Here is a 24,887-nt window from a genome sequence, read left to right as displayed (position 1 = left end):
CTCCCCTAGGTGGATGTCTCCCATCTAATTGCTAATCCAGCCTAGCTCTTCTTATTTTAGATTACCTGATTTAATCACAGCTGTAGGTGGTATAATTGCAGGCCTTTAGCTTTATAGAAATCCAATTTAAGATTGTTTTATTTCCCCAACCAGATGAAATAAATTGATAAGATATCTAAGCTTGACTGGATGAGAGGGGCACAGAGGAGATGTTGGAACACATTCTCTGGTCCTGCCCAGTTACAGGTTTTTAGGGTCAGAGTTCAAGAGATGTCTGGTATTTATGCCTCAAACATCTTTTACTGTCTCTCTCGGAATGATTCCAAACTCTGGATCCTCTGGCTTGCCAAGAAAGTGGTATTAGTGCTTATGTTCTGGCTGCTAGACATATGTTAATCTGCTCTTGGGCACAACCTCTCCCTTGAAGATGAGGGGACTAATGGGGGCAAGGCTGGATGACAGCTGACATGGAAAATGAAAGTTGGGCATCCAACCAATACTTGATCTGCAAACTGACAGCAGGTTTGAGATTTGGGATTTGTCTTATTACCTGTCCCACTCCTTCAAATCTACTTCTCTGTAGTATAACTCTAAACACCTATATGTGGCGTTTGTAACAGATACCAGTGTCCTATCCTGGTTCATTTTTATCATACATAAAATTTTCTGCACTGCATTGTCTGTGGAAAGGAACTCGCATGCAATGTAAGATGCTCAGCAGCTCTGAACTTAATCTTATCCTATAGGGTTTTACACTGGCTCTCTGAAGATTCTTCTGGCATGAAAATGAGTTTCAAGCTTACCCTGTTGTACTGCAAGAGGTTTAAAATTGCATTAGGCAGATGTGTGTGTTGGGTTCGTGGGCACATGAGTGGTATCCTAGGTGACAGATTGTAGTAATAAGAACTTGAAGGTTTACAGGAATGGCTCTTCACTCACTCTTCGTCTTGTTTTTTCAATGTTTTCCAGACCAGAGCTTCTTGCTGAGGGAGTAAAGGAGACAACCACTGACAGCCCAGGAGCTAAGGGTAGGATTCTGAAACTTAGAGCTAACATGGGCATCAGTAATGAAGCGTGAAAGGAATCGAAACGGTTTCCAAAGCATTGCATCCCTTCCCCTACCTCTGTCATCTTTTAGCTTGACTTTTCAGAGTGCTGTGAACAAATTCAGTGCACTGGGAGCTGCGGATGCCCAGCAGCTCTGAAAATTAGAGCCTGGTTTATTATTGCTTCAGTTGCACAGGTAGTCCTAACGCTTCCTGCTGTGTCCCTTGTCTTTGCAGCCAGCGAGAGAGACTCCAGTGACTCTCTGGTCGAGGAAGCTGTGAAGAGACAGGGCTTTCAAGGTAAGAGCGGTCAGTGTCTGGAAAGATCTTTGGAGTCTGAAGTGCATTTAAAGAGCTTTTCCATGCCAGTCTTCTATAAAACTACAGGGGGGTTGGAATGTACTTGGCTATGGCCATGGGGAGATGAGAGGGCAGTACTGCACTTGTTGTTAATGTATCTTTATATAGTTGCATTTACAGCATGGAGCCAATGCCTGTCTGTCTGGGTACTAGTATGGCCCCCATCAGCGCAGTTATGGGGCATGCCACAGTCACTAAGGTGTATATGTCTGCACAGCACTGCTAGGAGGGAGGGAAGTGTTATCACCCCATTTCCCAGATGTGGAAAATTTAGCCCAGACATAACAATGACTTGTCAGACATGCAGCCTGCAGTGAAGCAGAGAACTGAATCCCAGGGTGGTATCTTCCTCCTGCCCCGGTGGGCGCTAGCGATCTGTCACGCAGAAGACAGGACACACGGTTCATGTAATGGCATGGAAATGTTGGCGTTGAGGAGATGAATGTAGTAAAGGTCCCAGACAGCCATGTGGTTTAAAGGCTTGGCAGGCAGGTGAGTGAAGGGCCCACAGCTGAGGCTAGAGGGAAAAGACAAAGGAAGCAGTATGGCGGCAGGACAGGAAGGATCGAAAGGAGGGAAGAGACAAAGTTTGGGCAGGCTCTGGGCACAGAGGGTTTGAGAGGCATTCAGGAATATGCCATAATTGGATGACTTAATTATTGCTCGATCTGACCTTGCAAGGCACAAAATTAAATACTCTGAGACCTGGGGTTTGCATTTTTTCTTTTGGCTTTTCAACCCTGCTGATGTTTGTGTACATGCTGTTCAGCTCTACAGTGCTTGCTGCCAGGTCTTATGCACACAGGTGTTGTCACAGACCAGAGTCAGCTTTTTCTTCCCAGTATGTCCAGCCTCCGAGGCCATTGTCATGGCGTCCCCTACACTACAAAGGAGAAAGAACTGTGCTTGTAAAACCACACCATATAGACAGAGCCTTCAGAAAGGCCAGCACTGAGAGCTATTCAAGTGCCACTCTCTATAAGTTATTTCTTGGCAAAGCTCACAGACCTTCACAGGTGAAGGGCCTGACCCAGGGGTTGTTGAAATCAGTGGAAACCCCCCACCCCCCATTGACTGTGGAGTGGTCCTAGAATGAAAAATGACTTGGAATTAGATACACACGCAGCCAAATTTAGACCCAGTGTAAGCAACCAGTGCATCCATTTGCCTTTCCTAGAAGAAGTGGCAAACATTCGTGCCCTCTAACGTGCTGTCTGAATCTTTCGTGCCACTCTGAACTCAGAAATGGTATAAGTAGGCGGATGCATTAGTGGGGTAGTCGGAGTATGAATGGAGCTAATACTATACCTTACGGTGGTCTGGTTTGGCACTTGGACACCCAAGGGGCTCATCGAGTTAGCGTGAGTATAAATAGCTGCTGGGATAAGCTGGGTAGTGGTGGTGAAGGCATTGCTTCTCTACATACCTAAGCCATGCCGCAGCAGCTGCTACTTGTGTTATCATGGACACATGCTCTTTATAGCTGCATTAGGTTGATGAGAGCCAGCGCAAGTCTGTGTGTGTGAGAGCAGGAGAATCATGCCTCTCGCTCATAGTGTAGATGAAGCCTGAGCAGTCCTCACAAAGGAACTGTTTGCGTTGGTGCTGGGACTTTGTTTTCCCGTGGCTAACTTATCACTGCTCTGGTCTAAACAGAGTCAGGATAAACTCTTCTCCTGTTAGCTAGTGTAGAAGGTGACAACGTGTCTAAGATATTGCTGACAATATTGGTTCATTTCCCTTGCCAGTACAAGGGAGTGCGGGTAAATCCGCACAGTGGTCTGCTAGAGGTTTAGGGAGCAGTCCATGGGGACTCTTGCATCAGCAATAGCTGTTATCTACATGGCTGCTTCCCTGGACAACAGATCTCCACCAGTGCCTGTTCAGCTGTAATGAAAGGGTCCCCATCAGTTTGCACATCATCACAACAGTTGCATATGGCCTGAATGGGAGACTCATTTAGGTCTTAATGTAAAGATTTCGATGCATCCTAATTCTCCTATGGACGTGTCAGGCCTTCCCGAATGGCACATAAAGGATGAGTAAGAAGCAGTACCGAGGGCCAGACCCTCATTTGGAGTAAATTAGTGTAACCCATGATCCAAATTTTCTACAGCTCCGTCTTCTTCATGGGAGACATCTGTCAGAGTTGTCCACAACATCCCTCCCTCTTGGGTTAGCTAATTCCTGAGCACCATGGCTGACTGCAGTAACCAGGTCCCTGACTTTTTCAGGATCTCTTCTGCAGAATGCATCCTCTTAGAGCACCAGTTCGGAATGCTCCCTGCCTCTTGCAGAACATGGCTTGAGGGTTATGTTGTTTTGTGTAATGTCAGTAATTTCGATGATTGAATCTCAGATTTAATGCATCTCTTACTCAGCATTCTTAGACAACAGGAGAAAAATATCTATTTCTGTTGAAACTGTTTTGGTTTTTAAGGACTTTGAATGGCCTACTCTAGGGACTGGTTAATTGCTAGATGAGGACTTTCCTATAATTAGAAAATTGTATTACTTAAAAGTCACAGAGTGCCTTTTAATTGAACAGCCAAAGTCCATAATTGTTTCTTTACTTTACAGAAAATTATGACGCCAGGCTTTCGAGAATAGATATCGCTAACACTCTAAGGGAGCAAGTCCAAGATCTGTTCAACAAGAAATATGGTGAGAGATCAGGGTGATTTTCTTTTTTCCCTGAATCTTTTTCCCTTCTCTGTGTCTTCTCCCTTTTTATCTCCCTGTTCCTCTGAATTTCTGTTTTGATAACCTCTCCCTGGGTAGGTTCATATGTCATTTCGAGCAGTTGTTCTGAGGATCAAATGTGGGACGTGGCACTTGAGGATGGATTAAGACAGAATGGTGGCTCTGTTCTCTGAGGGGGGGAAATAAGTGGCTTTTGTTGAAGGCTTGGTAGTGTGGGTGGCTCTTACTAAGCAGGACAGATTCTTGTGATAGGAGCATGCATCATTTGTTAATGCTGCTTGCAGTTCCTAGACAGATTCAGCCCCTGCTTCCCTCCACCTTGAAGGATGAAGATGGTACAGAGCGTTGTAGAGCAAGGAAGATGCATCTGAACTCCTGATGCTGGGGTGGAGGGAAGGAATTTGTAGGGGAGGGGAGGACTGGAACGAGTATAAACAAAGAGTATTAGCCACTGAGTAGGGCATTTCGGAGGCAGGTCCTTTCTGTCTACCTGTGTTTTTCCTTGGAGATGTGTCTGTGATGCTTACTTGGCCCCCATCACTAGACTGACTGAGCACCACCCCCAACACCTCTGTGCTATTATCTGTAGATTGGGATCTGAGACAGATAAGTAAGTGATTGCCAAGCTCACCCAGGAGGTCTGTGGTGGAGCAGAGACCTGAATGGAGGTCCCCCAAGTGGCAAGCAAGTGCCCTAATAATTGAACCTTCCTTCCTCCTTTGGAGCATAGTCCAAGGAGTCTACCCAATGTAGCCGCTCTCTCCCATCCAACATGTGATCGCAGTTTCTTGGGAGGAAGCTGCTGGCCTTACTCCAGCGGATGGTCATGGGAGTAGGAAAATGGAATGGAAATTGCCCCAAATAATGTCCCCGAGTGACTTACACTTACCTTTCCATCCTTCCTACTGTACTGTCTGATCACCAGCTTAGGATGCGCTTTATCTTTTTTCCTTTTCTTCTTAATGTAGCTTTAGCTTCCTAATTGTCTTAGCTTCCTAATTAGCTTCATCAGCTCTTCACTGTGGCTCTGTGCATTCACTACTTGCCTCAGGACCATTCCATTCTGATCGTCCCCATGGTGATGGCCCTGAAAATGTTGGTCCTTGATCTAAAGATTGACATGCTCCATTAAGCAGCTCACACATTTGGTTCTGTATTCGATTATGCACTTTGGTTGGGGGGAGATGGGGAGATTTTGCACTTGTGTGGAATAACAGGAATTGAGGCCGGACCTGATGTCTGAAATCCTGCTTGAATCCTAAATATGAGATGCATCTATGGTTTGTTGTTCTTCCAGGCGAGGCCTTGGGAATCAAGTATCCAGTGCAAGTGCCATACAAACGGATTAAAAGCAACCCAGGGTCCGTGATTATAGAGGGGCTGCCCCCTGGAATTCCGTTCAGGAAACCATGCACTTTTGGCTCTCAGAACCTGGAGAGAATATTAGCCGTGGCTGACAAAATCAAGTTCACAGTAACAAGGTATGTTTCCCTAAGGGCTGTTTGCGATGCAGCCTGGGGGCGGAAAAACCCACAACATGGTCCCAGTGCCCATGACCACTGCATGTGCCTGAGCTTGAGTCTCTGAGGTTAAATCCATCACATGTGCTGCCAGTCCCCCTCGAGGAAAAGGCTATAAATACACTCTAATGACACAGGCTTCCATCCTGCTGAGAGACAACAGTTAAGCTGGCAGTTAACAATTTGAGGGAAAAAAGTGGGCTATAAAAGATAGGTTTCCCCTCCTTTTCCTCTTCCTTTCTGTTCAGTTGCTGCCTGCCGCGGGGGTGGGGGTCAGATCATATTAAAAATAAGTACCTGGATGTAAATATCACAGGAATGAAAAAGTCACCCTGTGTCTCCTGTCACCGCAGGGTGCCAAGTCTCTGATGAGAAGGCACTGAGGGGTGCCCCCTGCTAAATGTTGTGATGTGGGGGGGCGTTATTACAACAAGCTGTGCTGGGTCAGTTGGGCTGTGTTGCTCCAGCTGTGTGGCTTCCAGGAAATCAGCCAATCAGCAGTGGCTGGGGTTAGTGGCAGCTTCGGGAAGGGTATAACTGAATTTGTTTGTTACTTAAAAAAAACAAACAAACAAAACAAAAAACCCGCTCAGATGAGTTGCTATGGTCAGACGCTGTGCAACAAGGGCCTGATTCAAAGCCTGCAGAAAACAATGGCAAGATGAACATTGACTTCAGTGGGCTGTGGCTCAGAACCTCGCTAACTCCTGAGAGTGCAGGGAGGGTGGCTTAATGGCAAGGGCACTGGACTGGGACTGGGGAGACATGGGTTCTTTTCCCAGCTCTGTCACTGGGTGACCTTGCATAAGTTGGTTCACCTCCCTTTGTCTCAATTTCCCCATCTGCAAAGTGGAGATAATGATGCTGACCTCCCTTGTGAAGCTCTTCGAGATCTCTGAGTGTAGTGCCCAGAAGCCCAACTGAGATACCAGGGTCCCATTGTGCTAGGTCCTGCACATACACATAATGAGAGACGGTCCTGGCCCTGATGAGCTCACTGTCTAAAAAGACAAGAGAGATGAAGGGAGGGAGTGGAAAGAGAGACGGGAAGCAGCTTGTCCAGTGTGTCACAGTGCGTCGGTAACAGAACTGGGAAGAGCACCCAACCTCCTGAAGCCCAGTCCAGAGCTTTTTTCCCATCGGCCCACACTGCCTCTCTTGCATTGTGTTTCAGATTCAGTATGAAGATATGGTCCCTGCTCTGATGAGCTTATATGTTTGTACATCATCCATCACAACGGGGTCCTGATCCTGATGGGGGCCTTGTCAAAACTCACAAATAACGACTAACAAGTATAATTGCTGTTCACAACAATGGCCAGTGTGGGCGTGCGTGCTTTCTGCCTTGGCTTTATTCTGAGTATTCTTTTCTCCTTATATTTTCCAGGCCTTTTCAAGGACTCATCCCCAAACCTGGTAAGAGGAGATGCCTATTTACCTAAGCAGTGAGAGTGTATTGTCAGTTCGGGGGGTCACATGGCTCTAATGATGCACTCCCTTCAGCAGTGTGAGGAAAGTTGCCGTTGCCCTCATTTCTCTTTGAATGTGGTCCGAGCCTTGCTTGTTCGGTGAATCTGCTGGTGTTCATGTCACCCAAGTGAGGACAGCTGGCTCCCAATTGCCACATTTATGTTGGTGGTATTTCCATGAAACTTCCCGCATTTTTAAAATGCTAATCTAGGACTCTCTTAAATATCTGTTACTATTAGCTAGCAGTAGAGACCGTTTCTTGGGTGGGAGTGAACGATCATTGCTACTTGATAAACATAGGATCTGTCATAAAAACAAGAGTCATAGATTGATCTGTGGGTTGCTTGCACGTTCTGAAGGACCATTATCTACTTGCATGAAGTATTAAGCAGCCAAAAGGAAATGGAGCATCCCCCATTCATGGACACACACACATGGAGTAACTGTGTGTATGGTGGAGGAAGACCGCAAAAGACTGGAACTTAATATAATGAGTATTGCCCAGAGTTCCAGTTTCTCCCCCTGTAATCATTAAAGGAATGAACTGCGCTGCAATTAAACACCTGCGTCTGGCTCGTGCCAGCCGATTCGGGTGCACAGAGCTTGGGCTAAGGAGCTGTTCAGGCTCTGGCTGGAGCCCAGGCTCTAGAACCCTGCAAGGTGGGTCGATCTCGGACCCCAAATGGCTACTTTGCAATTAAACAGCTTCTTAGCCCCGTGAGCCTGAATCGCTGGCCCAGGCCAGCCACAGGTGTCTAATTGCAGGACAGATGTACGCTACGTCATGCTGTACTGGCTGAACAGAAAGTGCAACTCTTCTAGTGTGATAAAATAGTAGCTGGTTTAACAAGTCTAGAGAGGATGTCATAGCAGCAGAAAGAGCTTACTTCTCACCCACCACTTTGTGTCCATTATTTCTTTTATTTGGCATGCAACTGGAAAGGAAAAATAGAAACAAGCAGGCCACAGGAAATCCCATGTGAAGGGATTGTTAAACTTGGAAACCAAGTTCATTCCTCTGTACACGTCGTTAAAAAAATTCCTAGGCACCCTTGATGGAAAGTGTTCGAGGGGCTTTGAACCTCAAAACAAGAGACTATCTGTCAGGAATGGAGCAGGTTTCTATGGCAGATCTAGTCCTTGCTCCAGCTGTAAGTCTGAATGAGTGCAGCAGGGGTATTTCACTCTTTATCACCTGACTCCTCAATAGGTCTGTGTACTATCTCTTTTTTTTTTTTTTTTTTTTTTTTTTTAAATAGCATTTAAAAATACAAGCTCTACCTTCAAGACGGCCCCTCTGTTTCTTTTCAGTTGTTCTCCTGGAACAACTGGGTATTGTTCTCTCAAGGGTGGCACTTGTCTAGCCTCCCATCTGTGACAAGGCCCAGTTGGTGACTATTAACCCCTGCTTGGGATCTAGTTCTGGTCCTCTTTTAAGTTTCCCTCAGAGCCTTTTTACAAACTGTAAGGTTTTTTCTGTACTTGGCATCCACTCTGATTCAGCCATTGATGTCCAGCAACTGGGATAATCTGTACTAGTGAGAGAACCCCAAGTGTACAGAAGGAAAGCTGCAGTTTGTACTAGTTGAGCTTACACTGACTTCAAGCAGCCGTGAGCCCAGTTGGTGCAAAATAGGACTTTCCAAGCCTGCACTTGCGGATTGGTGTGACTGCATTGCAGGCCATCATTTGCTAAATCCTAGCATAGACAAGACCTTGCCTAAGGAGCGATCGGCCCATTACTTCTCCGAAAAGAGAAACATTTGGGGATTCTTGGTTCCAAACTTCTGTCTTTACTGAAGTGAAACCTTTTACTCTGCCCAAAAAATCTGGGCTGAATTTGGTAACAAACATCCAGCATTCACTGCAGATGTCTTTCATTTTTGGCTACCAACTTACTCCCTCCTTTGCAGTACATAGTCACAACTCTTCTTTACACTGGGGTGGGAAATAGATGAATGCAAAGCATTGAGTGGGTAGTTCAAACATCCTGGAGTCAGTGTTCCAATTAGAATGACGTCCAGCTAGGGGAATTATATACTGAAGAACGTGTTGGTGTTTTTCCTCCATGAAGCTGTTTTTGTAAGTAGCTAGAATGTGTCAAAGGGAAGTATGGACAGACATCAAACTATATATTTGAAGGAGACTAAAGAGGTGAGATTTGTTTTGCTGTATGTGCAATTAAAGATCCTCTGGAACTCTATCTGGGAGTCATCTCAGTTGCTTCCTCTAACACAGAGATTACGCTTTATTGATTTTAAGTCATCAGCTGTATTCTGTCTTTCAGAATTTAATCCACCACCCCAAACAAAGTTCGTTGCTTTTCTCTATTTGAACCTGTAATGAATTAATACTCACATGGGCCCGCCTGTGAAGTTCCCATCTCAGCTTTGCCCCATCTTGATTTAGAACTAGTTGATTTCCTGTCCTCCTGTCTTGTCAAGGTCAGCCTTTTATTTCTCCTCCAGCCCTTCATCTCTGGTGTCAACACCTGCTAATAGTGGCGTAGGAAATATCGTAGCTTCTTGGCCATAGGTGGGCCCATTGAGGACCAGCTTTGTTTTAGTTGTGACAAACTTTCAGAAGACAAAGGCAACATGTAAAAGCTTTTGGAAGGTGGCATCACAGAAAATATCTTGCAGGGATTTCTCCCAATCCTTTCCTGTTCGCTATTAGAATAGTTCAGTCTCCTGTCCAGTTTTTAAACTATCTGCAGTTCAGAGAAGTAGGAGAAAGACATAGTTTGCAGTTTAAACACCCAGTTACTTTATTTATAATTGCTGATTGGCCATGCATGGAAATGGCAAAATGTTGCCTCCTTTGTTGACTGCTTTCTGTCTGCCTGGCCAGCATTGCTTGCAGATGGCAAGTGCAGTAGAGAGGAAAACATGTAGGAACTCTTGATGGGAGTGGCAAGGAGGTGAGAGACATGAGTTTAACCATCGATGTAGCTGGGTGAAATACTCCCTTGTACAGAGGTCAAGCACAAGGCTTGTGCAATACTTAAGACTCTCTTAATCCTATGGTACCAAAGCTATGGCCCATTTAAGTCAATGGAAAGGCTACAATTGACTTCCATAGCCTTTCCATCAGGTCTTAAATGAATTGAAAAGTGTGTCACTTATAAAGCACTCCCTCCACCGCAGTAACAGGTTCCTCGGTCGGTCACATGGCCGGATCTGGTGAAACAGGCCTTAATTTTAATGAAGTTGCATGGACATAATATTGGAGTGACACTGGGGGTGAATCCTGGCCCAATATTGCTTTACACTGTAAATTAATGGAAAACCTATGTATTTACATTTAGGTGAACAGCTCTGACTCAAATCAAATCAGAGCATTAGTGGGGAGCAGATCAGAGCTCAAGTATTAACAGTTCAACCTGCCGGAAGCATTGGAAATGCTATGTACTCTGTAGAGGTTGTGGGGGGCAGGGGGAAGAAAGTGTTAGTTTCCCTGAACAACACTTGTAATTATTGTCTGACTTTGTAATAGAAGGTTTTGTGTTTTTGTCAAAGACACGGAGAGGGGAACCTGGTTATTTCAACAACCTGAAAATTTTTAACCAAAATGCAAGTTTTCTCACTAAAATAGCTCTTCAATAAAAAAGGGCATTTTTAATAAAGAAAAATGTATTTTTGCACTAACAGTAATAATCTTTATTTTGTTATCGCTTTTATTACACATACATACATATTTGCATATTCATTGCTTTTGCTTTAATCATCTTTCATCTGTCATAATAAAATTGGAAACTTTTTTTTTAAAAAAGTGAAAGAAAAAATTAAAATTCAAGGGATACTGTCATGTTCATTTAACCCCATCTTCTTGTACAAAAAAAACCAGGTTTTATTAAAAGCTAAGAACAACAGACTGGTTCCTTGACATTTAAAAAAAAAATCAAAATCAGTTTTTCTTTTGCTTTTATTTAAAAATCCTTTTTCAGTGTTTGTTTGTTCCCCAAACACAGCAGCATTGGGGAAGTGCCTGAAAGCTAGGAAGTCTAGTGAAACTGTCTCTAAACAGAAGTGAAACTGTGGGCTTGTCCTCACTATAGGAGGATCAACGCTGCTTCGATGCAACAGGTGTGGATTTAGCGGGTCTAGTGAGGACCCGCTAAATCAACAGCAGAGCACTCTCCAGTTGACCCCACTACTCCAACCATCCGAGAAGAGTAAAGGAAGTTGACTGGAGAGCGTCTCCCGTCGATGCAATGCAGTGAAGACACCGGGATAAGTTGACCTAAAATACATAACTTAGGTCGACTTACCCCAGTAGTGAAGACAACCCCTGAGTAGCCTGTTTTCATCATCCATCTGAGATGAAGGGCATAAATTAAACCAATACTATAAATGGTTGGTGTAAACCAATATCTAAAATTATTCCTTTATTGAATAGTTTCGGGTGATGATAGTAACAGGAGATAAAATTTCTAGACAGCATAAATGTCTGCTTCTTGGAGCAGTTAGTTCTGCAATCCACAAGGGGAGAGGCAATTCTTGATTTAGTCCTAAGTGGGGCATAGGATCTGATCCTAGATGTGAATATAACTGAATTGCTCAGTAACAGCAAGCATAATGTAATTAAATTTAACATCTTTGTGGGCGGGGTGGGAGGGAGAACATCAAAGAAATACATCATAGTAGTTAAATGAAAATTAAAAGGAACAGTCACAAGCGTGAAATGCCTGCAAGCTGCATGGAAACTATTTTAGAACACCATAACGGAGGTGCAAACTAAATGTATATTCCCAAATTAGAAAGAACAAACAAGAACAATAAGAGGACCCCAAAATGCCTCTATCTAAACAACAGAGTAAGCATAGTTAGAGGCAAAAAGGCATCCTTTAAAAATTGGAAGACAAATCCTACCGAGGAAACAGAAAGGAGCATAAACTCAGACAAGTCAAATGTAAAAGTATAATTAGGCGGGTCAAAAAAGAATTTGGAGACAAACTAGCAAAAGAGAGACAAACTAACAGCAAATTTTTTTTTAAGTAACTCAGACGCAAGAAGTCTGCCAAACAATCATTGGCACCACTGTATGATCAAGGTGCTAATGGAGCACTCAAGGAAGACTAGGCTGTTGCAGAGAAGCTAAATTAAATCTTTGCATTCATCTTCACTGCACAGGAGGTGAGGGAGATTGCCACACTTAAGCCATTCTCTTTAGGTGATAGATCTGAGGAAATGTCCCAGATTGAGCTGTGATTAGGAGAGGTTTTGGCAGAAATTGATACATGATACATAAGTCATAGGACCAAATGATCTTCTACTAAGAATTCTGAAGAAACTCCAATATGAAGAATGACTATTAGCCAAGAGGGTCAGAGATGCAGCCCTGTGCTCTGTGTTCTTAAGCCTCTGGCTGTCAAAAGCTGGGACTGGATGATATAGAATGGATCCCTTGATGATTGCCCTGTTCTGTTCATTTCCTCTATAGCATCTGACACTAGCCGCTGTTAGAAACAGGGCACTGGGCTAGATGGATCATTGGTCTGACCCAGTTAGGCCATTCTTATGTACTGAATGGGACTAAGTCACCTTGGCACTTATGAACAAATGTTAATTATTGTTGTTCCTGCAGCAAACTTGTGATCAAAGAGTGGGATTTTCAAATGGACCAAAGGTTGGACAGATGGTCCAGTCATTAGAATACCAGCCTGGGATTGGGAGACCTGGATTCAATTCTTTGCTCTGCCCCAGAGTCCTGTGTTACCTTGGCAAGTCGCTTTGCCTCAGTTCCACATCTATACACTGGGGGTACTAGCACTGCCCTGCCTACAGAGTTGTGTAAAGATAAATACATTCAAGTTTTGGGGGTGCTCAACTACTCCGGTAATGGGTCAAAGAAGTATTGTAGCTAGACTGGCCTCTCTCTGCTCCCCTGGAGATCACTGAGAGTTTTACCTGCTGGAGCAAAGTCAGACCAGCTCTTCTGAAATTCTCTCCTCCAAAATAGTGAAGACTTCTACAGCCACTGAGCTAGAGAGACACCTGCTGAGTCTGTGTCCTTACTTTTAACTATAGGTCTGCACAAATCTTATATATGCTACTTAACTCTCAAGTAAGCCATCAAAATAGGGCTTCAGTATCAGCAGTAGGCTTTGGTACCTCCATAGTTACCCTGGAAAGGAATCCCATCTAGCTGGATATAGCCCTATGGGCAGCACCTCAAAATAAGTCTTTAATAACAAACTTTACTTTCAGGTTTTTTAATTGTAATTTTCTGATTAATTTTCAATCCGCTGATGTTATCTGTTCAGAGAAAAGTCCTTCGGAATCCTTTTTAGACTGGAATGATCTTTCAGTATTGAAATCAAAGGAGATGGAAGAGGTGGGAGTTGAAATTCCAGCACTATAAACACTATAAATTGTCTTTCTTTTCTTCTTTCCTGAGGCACAGAGATACAAAACAGGCTTAATTCGAGCCTTTGAAAAAAAATATCAAGCATAAATAATCGAGCGCAAAAAAAAAAAACTTTCTGTATGTTAATTTTTACGTGCTTTGATTGAAAATGCACACCAGCCCCATCTGTCCTATTCCCCAAACTCTGCACCACACTGACAGATTATTTCCCATATTCCAATTAATAAAGTAGGGCAGGCGGTGTTCTTTAATTAAAAAAACACACTTTTTTTTTTTGCAGTCCTTCACCAGACTTTGATGTGGCACATCTCCCATTCGAAACTCCTAACGAACAGGGAAAAGCACTTGATCTCACATTGAGCCAACCATAACATACTTAAGGGACATTTATTTCTATTTCTCCTCTTGCTTTCTGAAGTTCAGACCCAAGTGCTCTATTTTACCCTCCCAGTCCTGGTACCGAATAGGAAGAGAAGCAGGAGTGGAAGGATTCTTTCTTATCTTAACTTCCCCCCCGCCCCTCAAGATGAAATATAAAATGTTAAAGCTATTACTGATGTAGTCTGAAGGTGGAAAATCAAACAGATCATGTAAATTTTTGTGCAACTTCAAAGCCTTTTTTAAACAGTGAGTCTTCATCCCAGCCAGTTGAACTTGTCTTTTCTTTTGCTTTTGTTGTTTTTCCTTTTCTCTTTCACCTGCATGTGCAGTGGCCTCACAAGTATTGGAAGGTAATAACGTGATTACCAGCTAACTCACTCCGTCAATTTTTTTCTTTCGTCTTGTTTCAATGATCACCTCCCCTTTTCCTTGCCAGAATCTCATATTCTGCATGTTCTTCAGAGAATACAAATCCTCCAATTATTTCCAGTGACAGCATTATCACTGGTCACCCCACAGCAACTATTCTTTTGCCTAGGTCCCAGTCTTGCAAGCATTTACACACGTGCTTACCTTCAAATAACCAAGGGGGTAAAGCATGAAAAGGGAGAGGAGCTTGCTAAAGGACAGTGTTGGCACAAGACGAAATGGATATGAACTGGTCATGAATAAATTCAGGCTGGAAATTAGAAGAAGGTTTCCAACCATCAGAGGAATGAGGTTCTGAAACTGCCTGCCATTAGAAGTAGTGGGGCTATACTTAATTTTAAGAAGCAGTTTGATTAAATTTATGAATCAGATTGTATAATGGGATTGCCTGCAACAAGAGCGGGCTGGATTTGATGAGCCAGGAGATCCCTTTGGGTTGTATGTTCATGTGTTTAAGAGCAATTGTATTGACTTCAGGGAGCTGACTAAAACACTTGAAGTTCAGCACATGTGTTTGTAGGACGGGGACCTTAATTATCTTCCTTTTCTATTTTAATTAAGCTTTCAGATAAAACAAACAAAAAATGAAGGGTTGGAAGTGTCGTTGGCTGGTTTTCTTTCCATCAAAACAAATACTTCCTCCTTTTTGTATTTCTTTGAAATCACTGCTCCAGCAAAGCTGGATACTTGCAGAGTCCATGTCACATTCTCTGAATAACATGCATTAAATGTTTCCCCGAAATGTAACTTGCCAGTTTGCATTGCTGTGACATTGAACTTTGGAATATTATGTCCGTCTGCTCATACAGTGCCAGCTTATTCTGCTGTCCGTTGTAGAATACATGCTCTTCCCTTTCTCAGGTAGATGTTGCTACCTAATCAGCAGGGGTGAGAATGTCCCAGTGATACATTCCACCATGGTAAGATGATTGATATTATATTGGTTAAGTACTTATGGTGTCCCTGATGCTATGCAAGATAAAGATGAAGTCACGATCCTAAAGGAGCTTACAGTCTATGCAGATGTACAATTGAGAAAAAGGATCTACTGTGGAGCTTTAAGACCTGGTCTTGAAAGGGTCTTCCCTTTTGTGCCTGCAAATAACTGTGAGCACAGAGGAGGGTATGTAGACATCCAGCTACCTGTCTTGTGGGCATAGTCATGTAGCTGGACGGCTGCATACCAGTATGCAGAGTCAAAATTCACTGCCTTTCTGGAGTTTTGATTTGTTAATGGAAGATTTCAGCAATAAGCAAAAGTTTAGCTCAAGGCTTCTCACCGGGGTTGGCTGCTCTTACAGGCTCCTCCCTCAGAAGTGTTCAGTCCACGCCCTAGATCCTCTCTCCCTCCAAAAGTCACTCCCAGCTACCTTACATGCAAGTGGACTAGTGAGTCATCTGCCTTGTTCAGTCAGCAGAACCCACATAACACTTTGTCAGCTGGCTGAAGATCTGCTAACAGATTTCAGGCAACACTTCTAGCCTATTATAGGCCCTCACTTGTGCCCGTAAATTCACAGCAGAGAATGAAACTGTGAGGCTGTCTTTTAGATTATGATGGGTGACATTTTTGTAGCCTCTGGCACATGAGGATCTTCCTTGAGTTAGTGGAGTGAGGAAAGCTTAACAGGCAGAAAATCATAACCAAGGGGCAAACCAAATTTGTAACTGTTCAGAAACCAAGTGTTAATGGGCAAGGAATAATTAACATTCTGCACTCACCTTTCAAATGGGCTGGGAGCATTAGCCAGGGAGCCATTGCTTAGTTTCCAAGGCTGACCATTAGCTGGTCATTATTAAGTGTCTCAATCATAACTTTCATGCTTGAATGGTTTACGTGAATTGTTGAATTGGGATTCAGTGCTCAGAGCAGCTAAACCCATTTCGATTTGCATCTATGTAGCCCTTCCCTAAGTTTATTGAAAGTGGGGATGTTCTGCTCCCTTGATGAGGGGCCACTGTGAGGTAGGGTATCCATTCACGTCTAAGGTGGGAAAACACTGTTGTATATTTCTCCATATTAGCTCCTATCTAAACTGCCTGTGATCCAAATGACTGGTTACCTTCAAGTAGGAGGTTAAGCCTGGTCCCTTGGCCCATTACCTTGATAGATTGTCAGTTGCACAAGTAACTTGGCCTGTACCATGTTCATTCCCCTCTTTTATGTTTCCGTTCTTGGTAGAATTTGAAAGCTCTATCCCCTCTTTTTCTCATTGCTCTGCTTATTTGCACTCTAATTCTTGCAAAGTTTTCTCACTGTCACCTCTCTACACATACTAGGCCAAATGCAGCCCTGGTATAAGCAGATCAAACTCCCATGGAAACCTCTGGGCCACATTCAGTGGTGAAGTTAGACTGTGGTATGAGCTGGTCTGAAAGTCATGTAAATTGGGTGTGCAGACCGACTGTGATGATTCTGCTGAGCAGGAGGAAAGAGGGTGCAGCAGGAATAGCAGGATGGTTGAAGATAAAGATGTGTAGGAGGGACTGCTTAATCTTCCACCTTTTGTTGTTCTCCTTGTGCCTCAGTTCCCATCTGTAAATGGGAGTGCAGATCCTCCCTTCCATCCACACTTTGTCTTGTGTCCTTACACAGTATGATCTTCGGAGCAGGGACTTGTCTCTTATTTTCCTGCATGCACACACCTGGCACCATAAAAACAGTGGTGCACCAATCTCATCTGGGCCCTCAAAGTGTGGTTGTGATGCCGTTAATAAACAACGGCCAGTAGTAATACTGAGAAGGCTCGGGGGGGGGGGGGTGATCAGTAGCAAATTATATTGGAGATCATTAAGTGGTGGTGTTGGACTATAAATAGGAATCTCACAGGTAAGAACAGGGGGTTAATTGCTCTTCATATGACCCCGGGTAAGCCACACTTTGAGCTGTGTCAATTGGGGGCCTGTCAGTATTAGAAAATAGGGAGTCCAAATAAGATATCAGGAGTATAATTCGTAAAAAGAAGTTATGTGACATAAACCATGTACAGCCTAGAGAAAATATATAAACAAGGAGTATAGGGTCAGTGACTTGAATTCTGTTCTTGGTTACACCGGTGAAAATGTTGGATAACTTCAGTGCAGTTACTTCAGATTTACACTGAGGTCACTGAGATCAGAATCTGGCCTTGCCCATACAAATGCAATGTAGGGCACAGGAAGCATCGTTCATAGAGGAGAAGTGAAAAGGGAATTTGTTGGCTGGAACCCCATTTAGTTCAAATGAGTTATTCTGCTGAGTAACAAAAATGAGTAAAGGTCTAGAAAACATGACCTATGAGGGAAGATTTAAAAAATTGGGTTTATTTAATTTGGAGAAGAGAAGACTGAGAGGGGACATAACAATTTTCAAGTACATAAAAGGTTGTCACAAAGAGGAGGGAGAAAAATTATTCTCAAACTCTGAGGCTAGAACAAGAAGCAACAGGCTTAAATTGCAGCAAGGGAGGTTTAGGTTGGACATTAGAAAAAACTTCTTAACTGTCAGAGTGGTTAAGCACTGGAATAAATTGCCTAGGGAGGTTGTGGAATCTCCAACACGGGATTTTCAAGAGCAGGTTAGACAAATACCTGTGAGGGATGGTCTAGATCAGTGGTTCTCGAACTTTTGTACTGGTCGCCCCTTTCATGTATCAAGTCTCTGAGTGCAATATGCCCCCTCCCTACAAATTAAAACACTTTTTAGTATATTTAACGCCATTATAAATGCTGGAAGCAAAGCAGAGTTTGGGGTGGAGGCTGAAAGGTCACGACCCCCATGTAATAACCTTGTGACCCCCTCAGGGGTCCTGACCCCCAGTTTGAGAACCCCATGTCTAGATAAATACTTAGTCCTGCCATGCTTGCAGGGGACTAGACTAGATGACCTCTCGAGGTCGTTTCCAGCCCTACATTCTATGATGTAATGCCACTGTTTACACATACATGATAGGGGGAGCAGCAACAAGGAGTCATTTAAACTTGGTAATTGAGCAGAACACTAAGTAATTTTTAGAATTTAGAATTAAGACGGGTGACAAAATGAAGGGCCAGAGTGTGAACCCATTATTTACACTGAGGAGTAGCACCTTGCTCCTCAGTGTATAGCACCAGGCAACAAAAACACAGATAGTAGTAGGGGATAAATGATCTTAGGCCCCAGCTATGCCACCCTTACTACACGGACTACTACACACAGAGTAAGGGTTTCACAATTTGGGAGTTTGCCAAAGGAGGAGATGGGGGAGGAGGCAACACAAGAGGTGCTGAAGAGCAGACTAGGTTAAACTTTTAGGAGCTTGGTACATAGAAGCCAGATCCTCAGTTGGTGTAAATCGTCACAGCTCCATTGAGTTCAGCTAAGCGATGACAGTTTACACATGGTGAGGATTTGACCCTCAGAGAGTCTGGGTGCTGGTGCATGGTCATGGATGACAGGACCCTAGAGAGCCTTTCTGACCCCCTCCTCTGTAATTCTAGGGTGGTGGAGTTTATTGCTTTTCAGCTCGCTCCCTGCCAGCAGGAAGCTTTTTCTGCTGTCTCAGGCATCTTTGGCAGAACTCTGTCTGGTTCCAGGATGGTAAATAACAGGACTGTAGTAACCGATGCAAATCGCAATACCATAACCATACTTACAGACACAAAAGCATCGGCAAAAGTGAACATGGAGTCCCCTGCTTCACGTCAAACTGAGACATTCTGCACAGAAATGTTGTGATTTGCACCGGCTAGTTACAAAGCCTGAGCTGCTTCTTCGAGTGATTGCTCATATCCATTCCAATTAGGCGTGTGCGCGCTGTGTGCAGTCGTTGGAAAGTTTTCCCTTAGCAGCATCCGTCAGGTTGGTTGTGGAGCCACCTAGAGTGGTGCCTCCATAGCGCTCTGTATATGACCCTGCCGACCTAACGCCTCCTCAGTTCCTTCTTACTGCCCAGCATTACACACCTCCGATACAGGTGCCTGTCCCACTCATCCTAGACTACCTCCTGCACCTAAATCAACAAGGCCTGGCAGCATCATCCATCGAGGGACACCTCGCTGCTATTTCAGCCTTCCACCCAGGAGCATCAGGACACTCTGTATCTGCCAACCCTAAGGTGGGACATTTTCTCAAGGGCCTGGAACCAGGGGCGGCTCCAGGCCCAAGCATGCCAAGCACGTGCTTGGGGCAGCATGTCACAGGGCGCGCTCTGCCGGTCGCCAGGAGGGCAGCAGGCAGCTCCGGTGGACCTCCCGCAGATGTGCCTGCAGAGGGTCCGCTGGTCCCGCGGCTTCAGTGGAGCCGTGGGACCAGTGGACCCTCCACAGGCACGCCTACGGGAGGTCCACCGGAGCCGTGGAACCGGCTACCGGCAGAGCGCCCCCGCGGCATGCCGCCGTGCTTGGGGCAGCAAAATGTTTAGAGCCGCCCCTGCCTGGAACATCTCCATCCCCAGATTAGACAGCCAAGGACTAATCTAATCTAAATTTGGTCCTTTCCAATCTAATGGGGCCCCTGTTTGAACAGCAAGCGACTTGTTCCCTCCTCTGTCTATTGTACAAGGTAGCTCTTCTGGTCGCCATTACCTCAGCACGCAGGGTGTCTGAGTTGAAGGCCCTCACCTCTGACTCACCTTACACAGTCGTCCACAAGGATAAGGTGCAACTTAAGCCTCACCCAGCCTTTCTTCCTAAGGTTGTGTCACTTCTTCACACGAGTCAAGATATATACCTGCCCGTTTTTCTTTCCTAAGCCTCATGCCGGTAACGTGAGCAGAGGCTGCACTCCCTGGATGTTCGGCGGTCACTCGCCTTCTACATTGAGTGCACTAAGCCATTCAGGAGGTCGAACCAGTTGTTCATAGCAGTGGCAGACTGGATGAAAGGCCTCACAGTCTCATCGCAAAGAATATCTTTCTGGATCACATCCTGCATCTGCACATCTGCACATGCTGCGAGATAGTTCAGAATCCTAGCTCTGGCACTTAGGGCACACTCCACGAGGGTTCAGGCCTCATCGGCGGCGTTCCTGGCCCAGGTCCCGATACAAGAAATCTGGAGGGCAGCAATTTGGTCCTCGGTGCATACATTCACCTCTCATTACGCCATCGTCCAGCACGCCAGAGATGATGCAGCTTTCGGCAGAGCAGTGCTCTAATCAGCAATTGCATAACTTGGACCCCACCACCTAGGTAAGACTTGGGAGTCACCTAGTTGGAATCAGTATGAGCAATCACTCGAAGAAGAAAGAACAGTAACTCACCTTCTTGTAACTGTTGTTCTTCGAGATCTGTTGCTCATATCCATTCCAAACCTGCTCACCTTCCCCTCTATTGGAGTAGCTGGCAAGAAGGAACTGAGGATGCACCAGGTTGGCTGGGTCATATATTGAGCACCATGAAGGTGCCGCTCCAGCTGACCCGACGGGTGCTGCTGGGGGGGAAAACTTTTCCGATGACTGTGCACACAGCACGCACACTCCTAGTTGGAATGGACGTGAGCAACACATCTCGAACAACAGTTACGAGAAGGTGAGTAACCATTCTTTTTCTGTTTGATTTGACGCCACTGAGCTAAATAAGTCTGTACTGCAAGTGGCCGGGCACGAGATTATAGAGACTTATGCATTCAGTATGAGGAATATAAAAATATTATTGTTCTGTTTTATCTCATTTATTTCAATGCAGGTTCTCTTAAGCTTTTGTTTGAAATGTTTGCTTTTATGTAGAACCTAACAGACTATTTGTAGCTCCACTTAGTGAATTCTCTCTCTCTCTGTGTGTCTCTCCTCCCTTCAGTGCCCAGAATGCTGCTCTTTCTCTGTAACCGTATTCCTGCTGCGTACTTTTCTATCCATCTCCAGTCACCATCACCTCCAGCCTCAGTCATTACCATAGCTTGCTCAGACTTTCCTCCTCATTAGCTTGTTTGCCACGGCACCTCACATTCCTCTCCCCATGGAACTGTCAGCTTTATCATAATGATCTGCTTCATTTTTGTTCGGACCGTAATGCAAATTCTTGTCCTCGCTCTATTACTGTTGGTTTTCCCCAGGAAATTCATTCCTTTTTTATATCACTTGTCATTGCATAGTTTGTGACTAGAGCCAGCATCTCCTTAGGGGTCCCTTTTTCTCTGTTTTCCTCCCCATTGCTACAGAACTAACACAATTATCCTGTTTACTTTTCATCTGCTTTAGCCGTAGAATTTTCCTCGCTGCAACCTCCACTGCCTTGTCAGTAGTCAGCTTCAGGTCTCGCTCTCACCCTGCCACCTACTAAATGCACTGCAGAGTCCCTTTTCTCTAGCAAGGTTCAACGTTTGCCCCTTTATCCTGCTCTTTTCTCCCCACTGCAGCCTAGAAGCTGAGTCTGGCAGGAAATCTAAGCTCATGCAGGACTCTAATCTCTCTATTATACTCTTCAGAGCACTGGCTAAGACAGGCAGTTCTCAGAATATTCCTTTCACCCTTCATCCTTTGCCGACATAAGTTCCCCCTATGACTTTATTCTCCTTTTTTAGCTATATTTACATTTAAGGACTTCAGACATTCAGCTCCCCATATGGGGAGATTTTGGTTTCCTCATGTATGTTTCACATATATTTCAGAGGTGATTATGTGGCATGTTTGCAGGTGATTGAGTGGTTTGCGATATCTCCCCTGAATGCCTCTGGCAGGCTTCCCTGGAATATAAATGAGTCCTTCCATCCTGGCTAAACTTGGAAAGAGAACAAGCAAATAAGGGTGCTGTGCACCCAATGTGTAATTCAGCCCTGTGCAGCTCTCGGCACCATTTCTCACCCAAGACCAAAAGCTAAGGTTGAAGAGCATAACCCTTGGGGTGGCCCTCCGCACAGGGTCAGCTTCACTCCTTGCGTATTCAGGATAATGAATATATGTTTAATGTTAAAGTTAATTGCATCCCGGGTTAGAGGGCTTCTTCCTTCAGCAGGACCTGCAATGTATCGAAACAACTGAAACATGTAATCAACAAAGCCCAAATTCCAACAATGCCTTTAAGAATGCGCTTAGCTTCACGCAGTTGGGTAGTTCTGTTGAAGTCAATGGGACTATTCACGTGCTTAAATACTGAGCTGAACTGGGCCTGTTTTATGCCACCTGATCATGTTTATGAAGTTCTCATAGCAATATTTATCTGCTGATGAGATCTTTCCACCAATGAGATTAGAGACCAGAGAAGGTTCATATTGTCATTTATAATGCAGTACTGGGATTTGTGCTGTTTTTGAATATTGTGCAAAGGAACTAATGAGAAACAGCACTCATTGCTCTCTCTCTCTCTCTCTCTCTCTCCTTTTAACTTGTACTGTAGCCCCTAGACGGATAACATCACTGGAAAAAGCTTACGCTGCTTTGAATGGTACGTAGCTCAGTTGATGCACTGTAGATGGTAGCAGACAAAAATTGTATTTGTGGTGTTAATAAGGGATTGAAACTGTGAAAACACCCCAAAGTTGCAGGTGGTTTTTTTTTCCCTCCCTTGCATAGTTTCCCCCATGGCACCAAGAGCTGAATGAATACAAGATGCATTTAACAAACATTTTGTAATTATGATATGCATTTTCAAGCACCAATTATTGTAGTTTCTAGGTATCGGTGCCAGTTCTGCTCTAGGCAAACTGACCTGGCGTATCTATGCTTAGTTCATTGATGCTGTCCAAGTGATTAATTACTGAGAAGTCTTATTGTGCAGTTCATGCAAATTATGCTAGTACTTAAATTATTGCATGTGCTGGGCCATATCCTCAGCTGGTTTAAATTGGCATAGCTCCATTGACTTAATGTATGTGATAATGTGCTAACACAAATGAGCTTGCATAATTTGTGTGTATTATACAGTAAGGCATTTCTCAATGGGCATCAGTGGAGCTCCATTTATTTCCCAAATGGGAATCTGGCCCCATGCCTCTACATGTTAATTACATGCTCCTACATATTTATAATTACACTCAGGAAACATATGTTGAGCCTTTTAAGTACCATTGGTTTGTTAATTTGGGCCTAATGAAGTTTGCCAGCAGATTCCATTTACCCTGGTGGTATTGTGTTGATAATTCATAGAATCATAGAATATCGGGGCTGGAAGGGACCTCAGGAGGTCATCTAGTCCAACCCCCTGCTCAAAGCAGGACCAATCCCCGGGCAGATTTTTTCCCCAGTTCCCTAAATGGCCCCCTCAAGGATTGAACTCACAACCCTGGGTTTAGTAGGCCAAGGCTCAAACCATAATTGACTCAGTTCCCATAGGTATTCTTTGTGTTCTAGACTTTCTTCCCTTCCTTTTTTGGGTGCATTTAGTGCAGGATACTCATTGTGGGGGTGTTCATTTGTAAATAACACGGACATTTGCACATGAGGAACTGGACCAGAACTGATCGACTCACTTTATGTAGGGCACCTAACAACCATTCAGTGGTACTCACTGCTGGGTGGAATTCAAGTCAAGTGGAGGCGAAAGACTCCCTCACATGTTACTTTACCCTCCCCCGAGCTACTCTATCCAGTCGGCAAAACTAAAACTAAAATTAGACTCTCCATGTCCGCACATGGGCCAAATCAACAACGCATCATGAAGCTGGATAACCTTTTTATTTCCATGCCTACCTGTAGATGTGGAATCCTAACCTTAGGCACCCACTCGAGAAATGAAATATTTTGGCCACCATCTTTCTTTTTTTTATTTTTAAAAAGTCTATTAAAAATGATAGTACAGCGCTGTGCCATGAAGGTTTGTATAACAATGCTTTGCTGTACAGGATTGGTACGCTAGAGTGTAATGCAAGTGGTTTTCTTGAATCAATTATATTACAATATCAAATAAGTAAAAACCCAAATCAAGTTCTCTCCTGCCCAATCACACCTAGAGCATGAACATTGTGCCCTGAAAAATGTCTGGTTAGAGCCGTCTGCAGACCTGAATGAGAAATAGTGATTGCTTCGAAGCCCAGTACTGGTGACTGTGTTGTAAAAAGAAGCTTTACAAGAAGACTGAGGGGAAAAACAGCTGAGGAAAGTTGGCAGTTTTTCAAAGGGACGCTATTAAGGGCCCAAAAGCAAGTTATTCCGATGGTTAGGAAAGATAGAAAATGTGGCAAAAGACCACCTTGGCTTACCCTTGAGATCTTGCGTGACCTACAAAATAAAAAGGCTTCATATAAAAAATGGAAACTAGGTCAGATCACGAAGGATGAATATAGGCAAATAACACAGGAATGCAGAGGCAAGATTAGACAAGCAAAGGCACAAAATGAACTCAAACTAGCTATGGGAATAAAGGGAAACAAGAAGACTTTTTATCAATACATTAGAAGCAAGAGGAAGACTAAGGACAGGGTAGGCCCACTGCTCAATGAGGAGGTGGTAACAGTAACGGGAGACTTGGAAATGGCAGAGATGCTTAATGACTTCTTTGTTTCGGTCTTCACTGAGAAGTCTGAAGGAATGTCTAGTATAGTGAATGCTTACGGGAAGAGGGTAGGTTTAGAAGAGAAAATAAGGAAAGAGCAAGTAAAAAATCACTTAGAAAAGTTAGATGCCTGCAAGTCACCAGGGCCTGATGAAATGCATCCTAGAATACTCAAGGAGTTAATGGAAGAGGTATCTGAGCCTCTAGCTATTATCTTTGGGAAA

At 44.2% G+C, this 24,887-nt stretch overlaps 1 protein-coding gene across 7 annotated transcripts in view; it reads left to right on the top strand.

Moving 5' to 3' along the window:
• Nucleotides 1–24,887, top strand: part of GTF2IRD1 (GTF2I repeat domain containing 1) — a 174,384-nt gene that overhangs the window by 130,808 nt on the left and 18,689 nt on the right. For 6 of the 7 annotated variants that reach the window (XM_030536777.1, XM_030536774.1, XM_030536775.1 and 3 more), the window contains 6 exons: nt 970–1,028; nt 1,284–1,346; nt 3,987–4,070; nt 5,407–5,590; nt 7,017–7,045; nt 22,570–22,617. In XM_030536777.1, the coding sequence (XP_030392637.1) occupies nt 970–1,028; nt 1,284–1,346; nt 3,987–4,070; nt 5,407–5,590; nt 7,017–7,045; nt 22,570–22,617 (467 nt within the window). The remainder of the gene's footprint in view (nt 1–969; nt 1,029–1,283; nt 1,347–3,986; nt 4,071–5,406; nt 5,591–7,016; nt 7,046–22,569; nt 22,618–24,887) is intronic. The other variant, XM_030536778.1, reaches the window with a different exon arrangement.

This window comes from Gopherus evgoodei, chromosome 17, assembly GCF_007399415.2.
Source record: "Gopherus evgoodei ecotype Sinaloan lineage chromosome 17, rGopEvg1_v1.p, whole genome shotgun sequence".
In the NCBI taxonomy this organism is placed as follows: Eukaryota; Metazoa; Chordata; order Testudines; family Testudinidae; genus Gopherus; species Gopherus evgoodei.
Note: the sequence above shows the minus strand (reverse complement) of the source record. Positions and strands in the feature narration are given on the sequence as shown.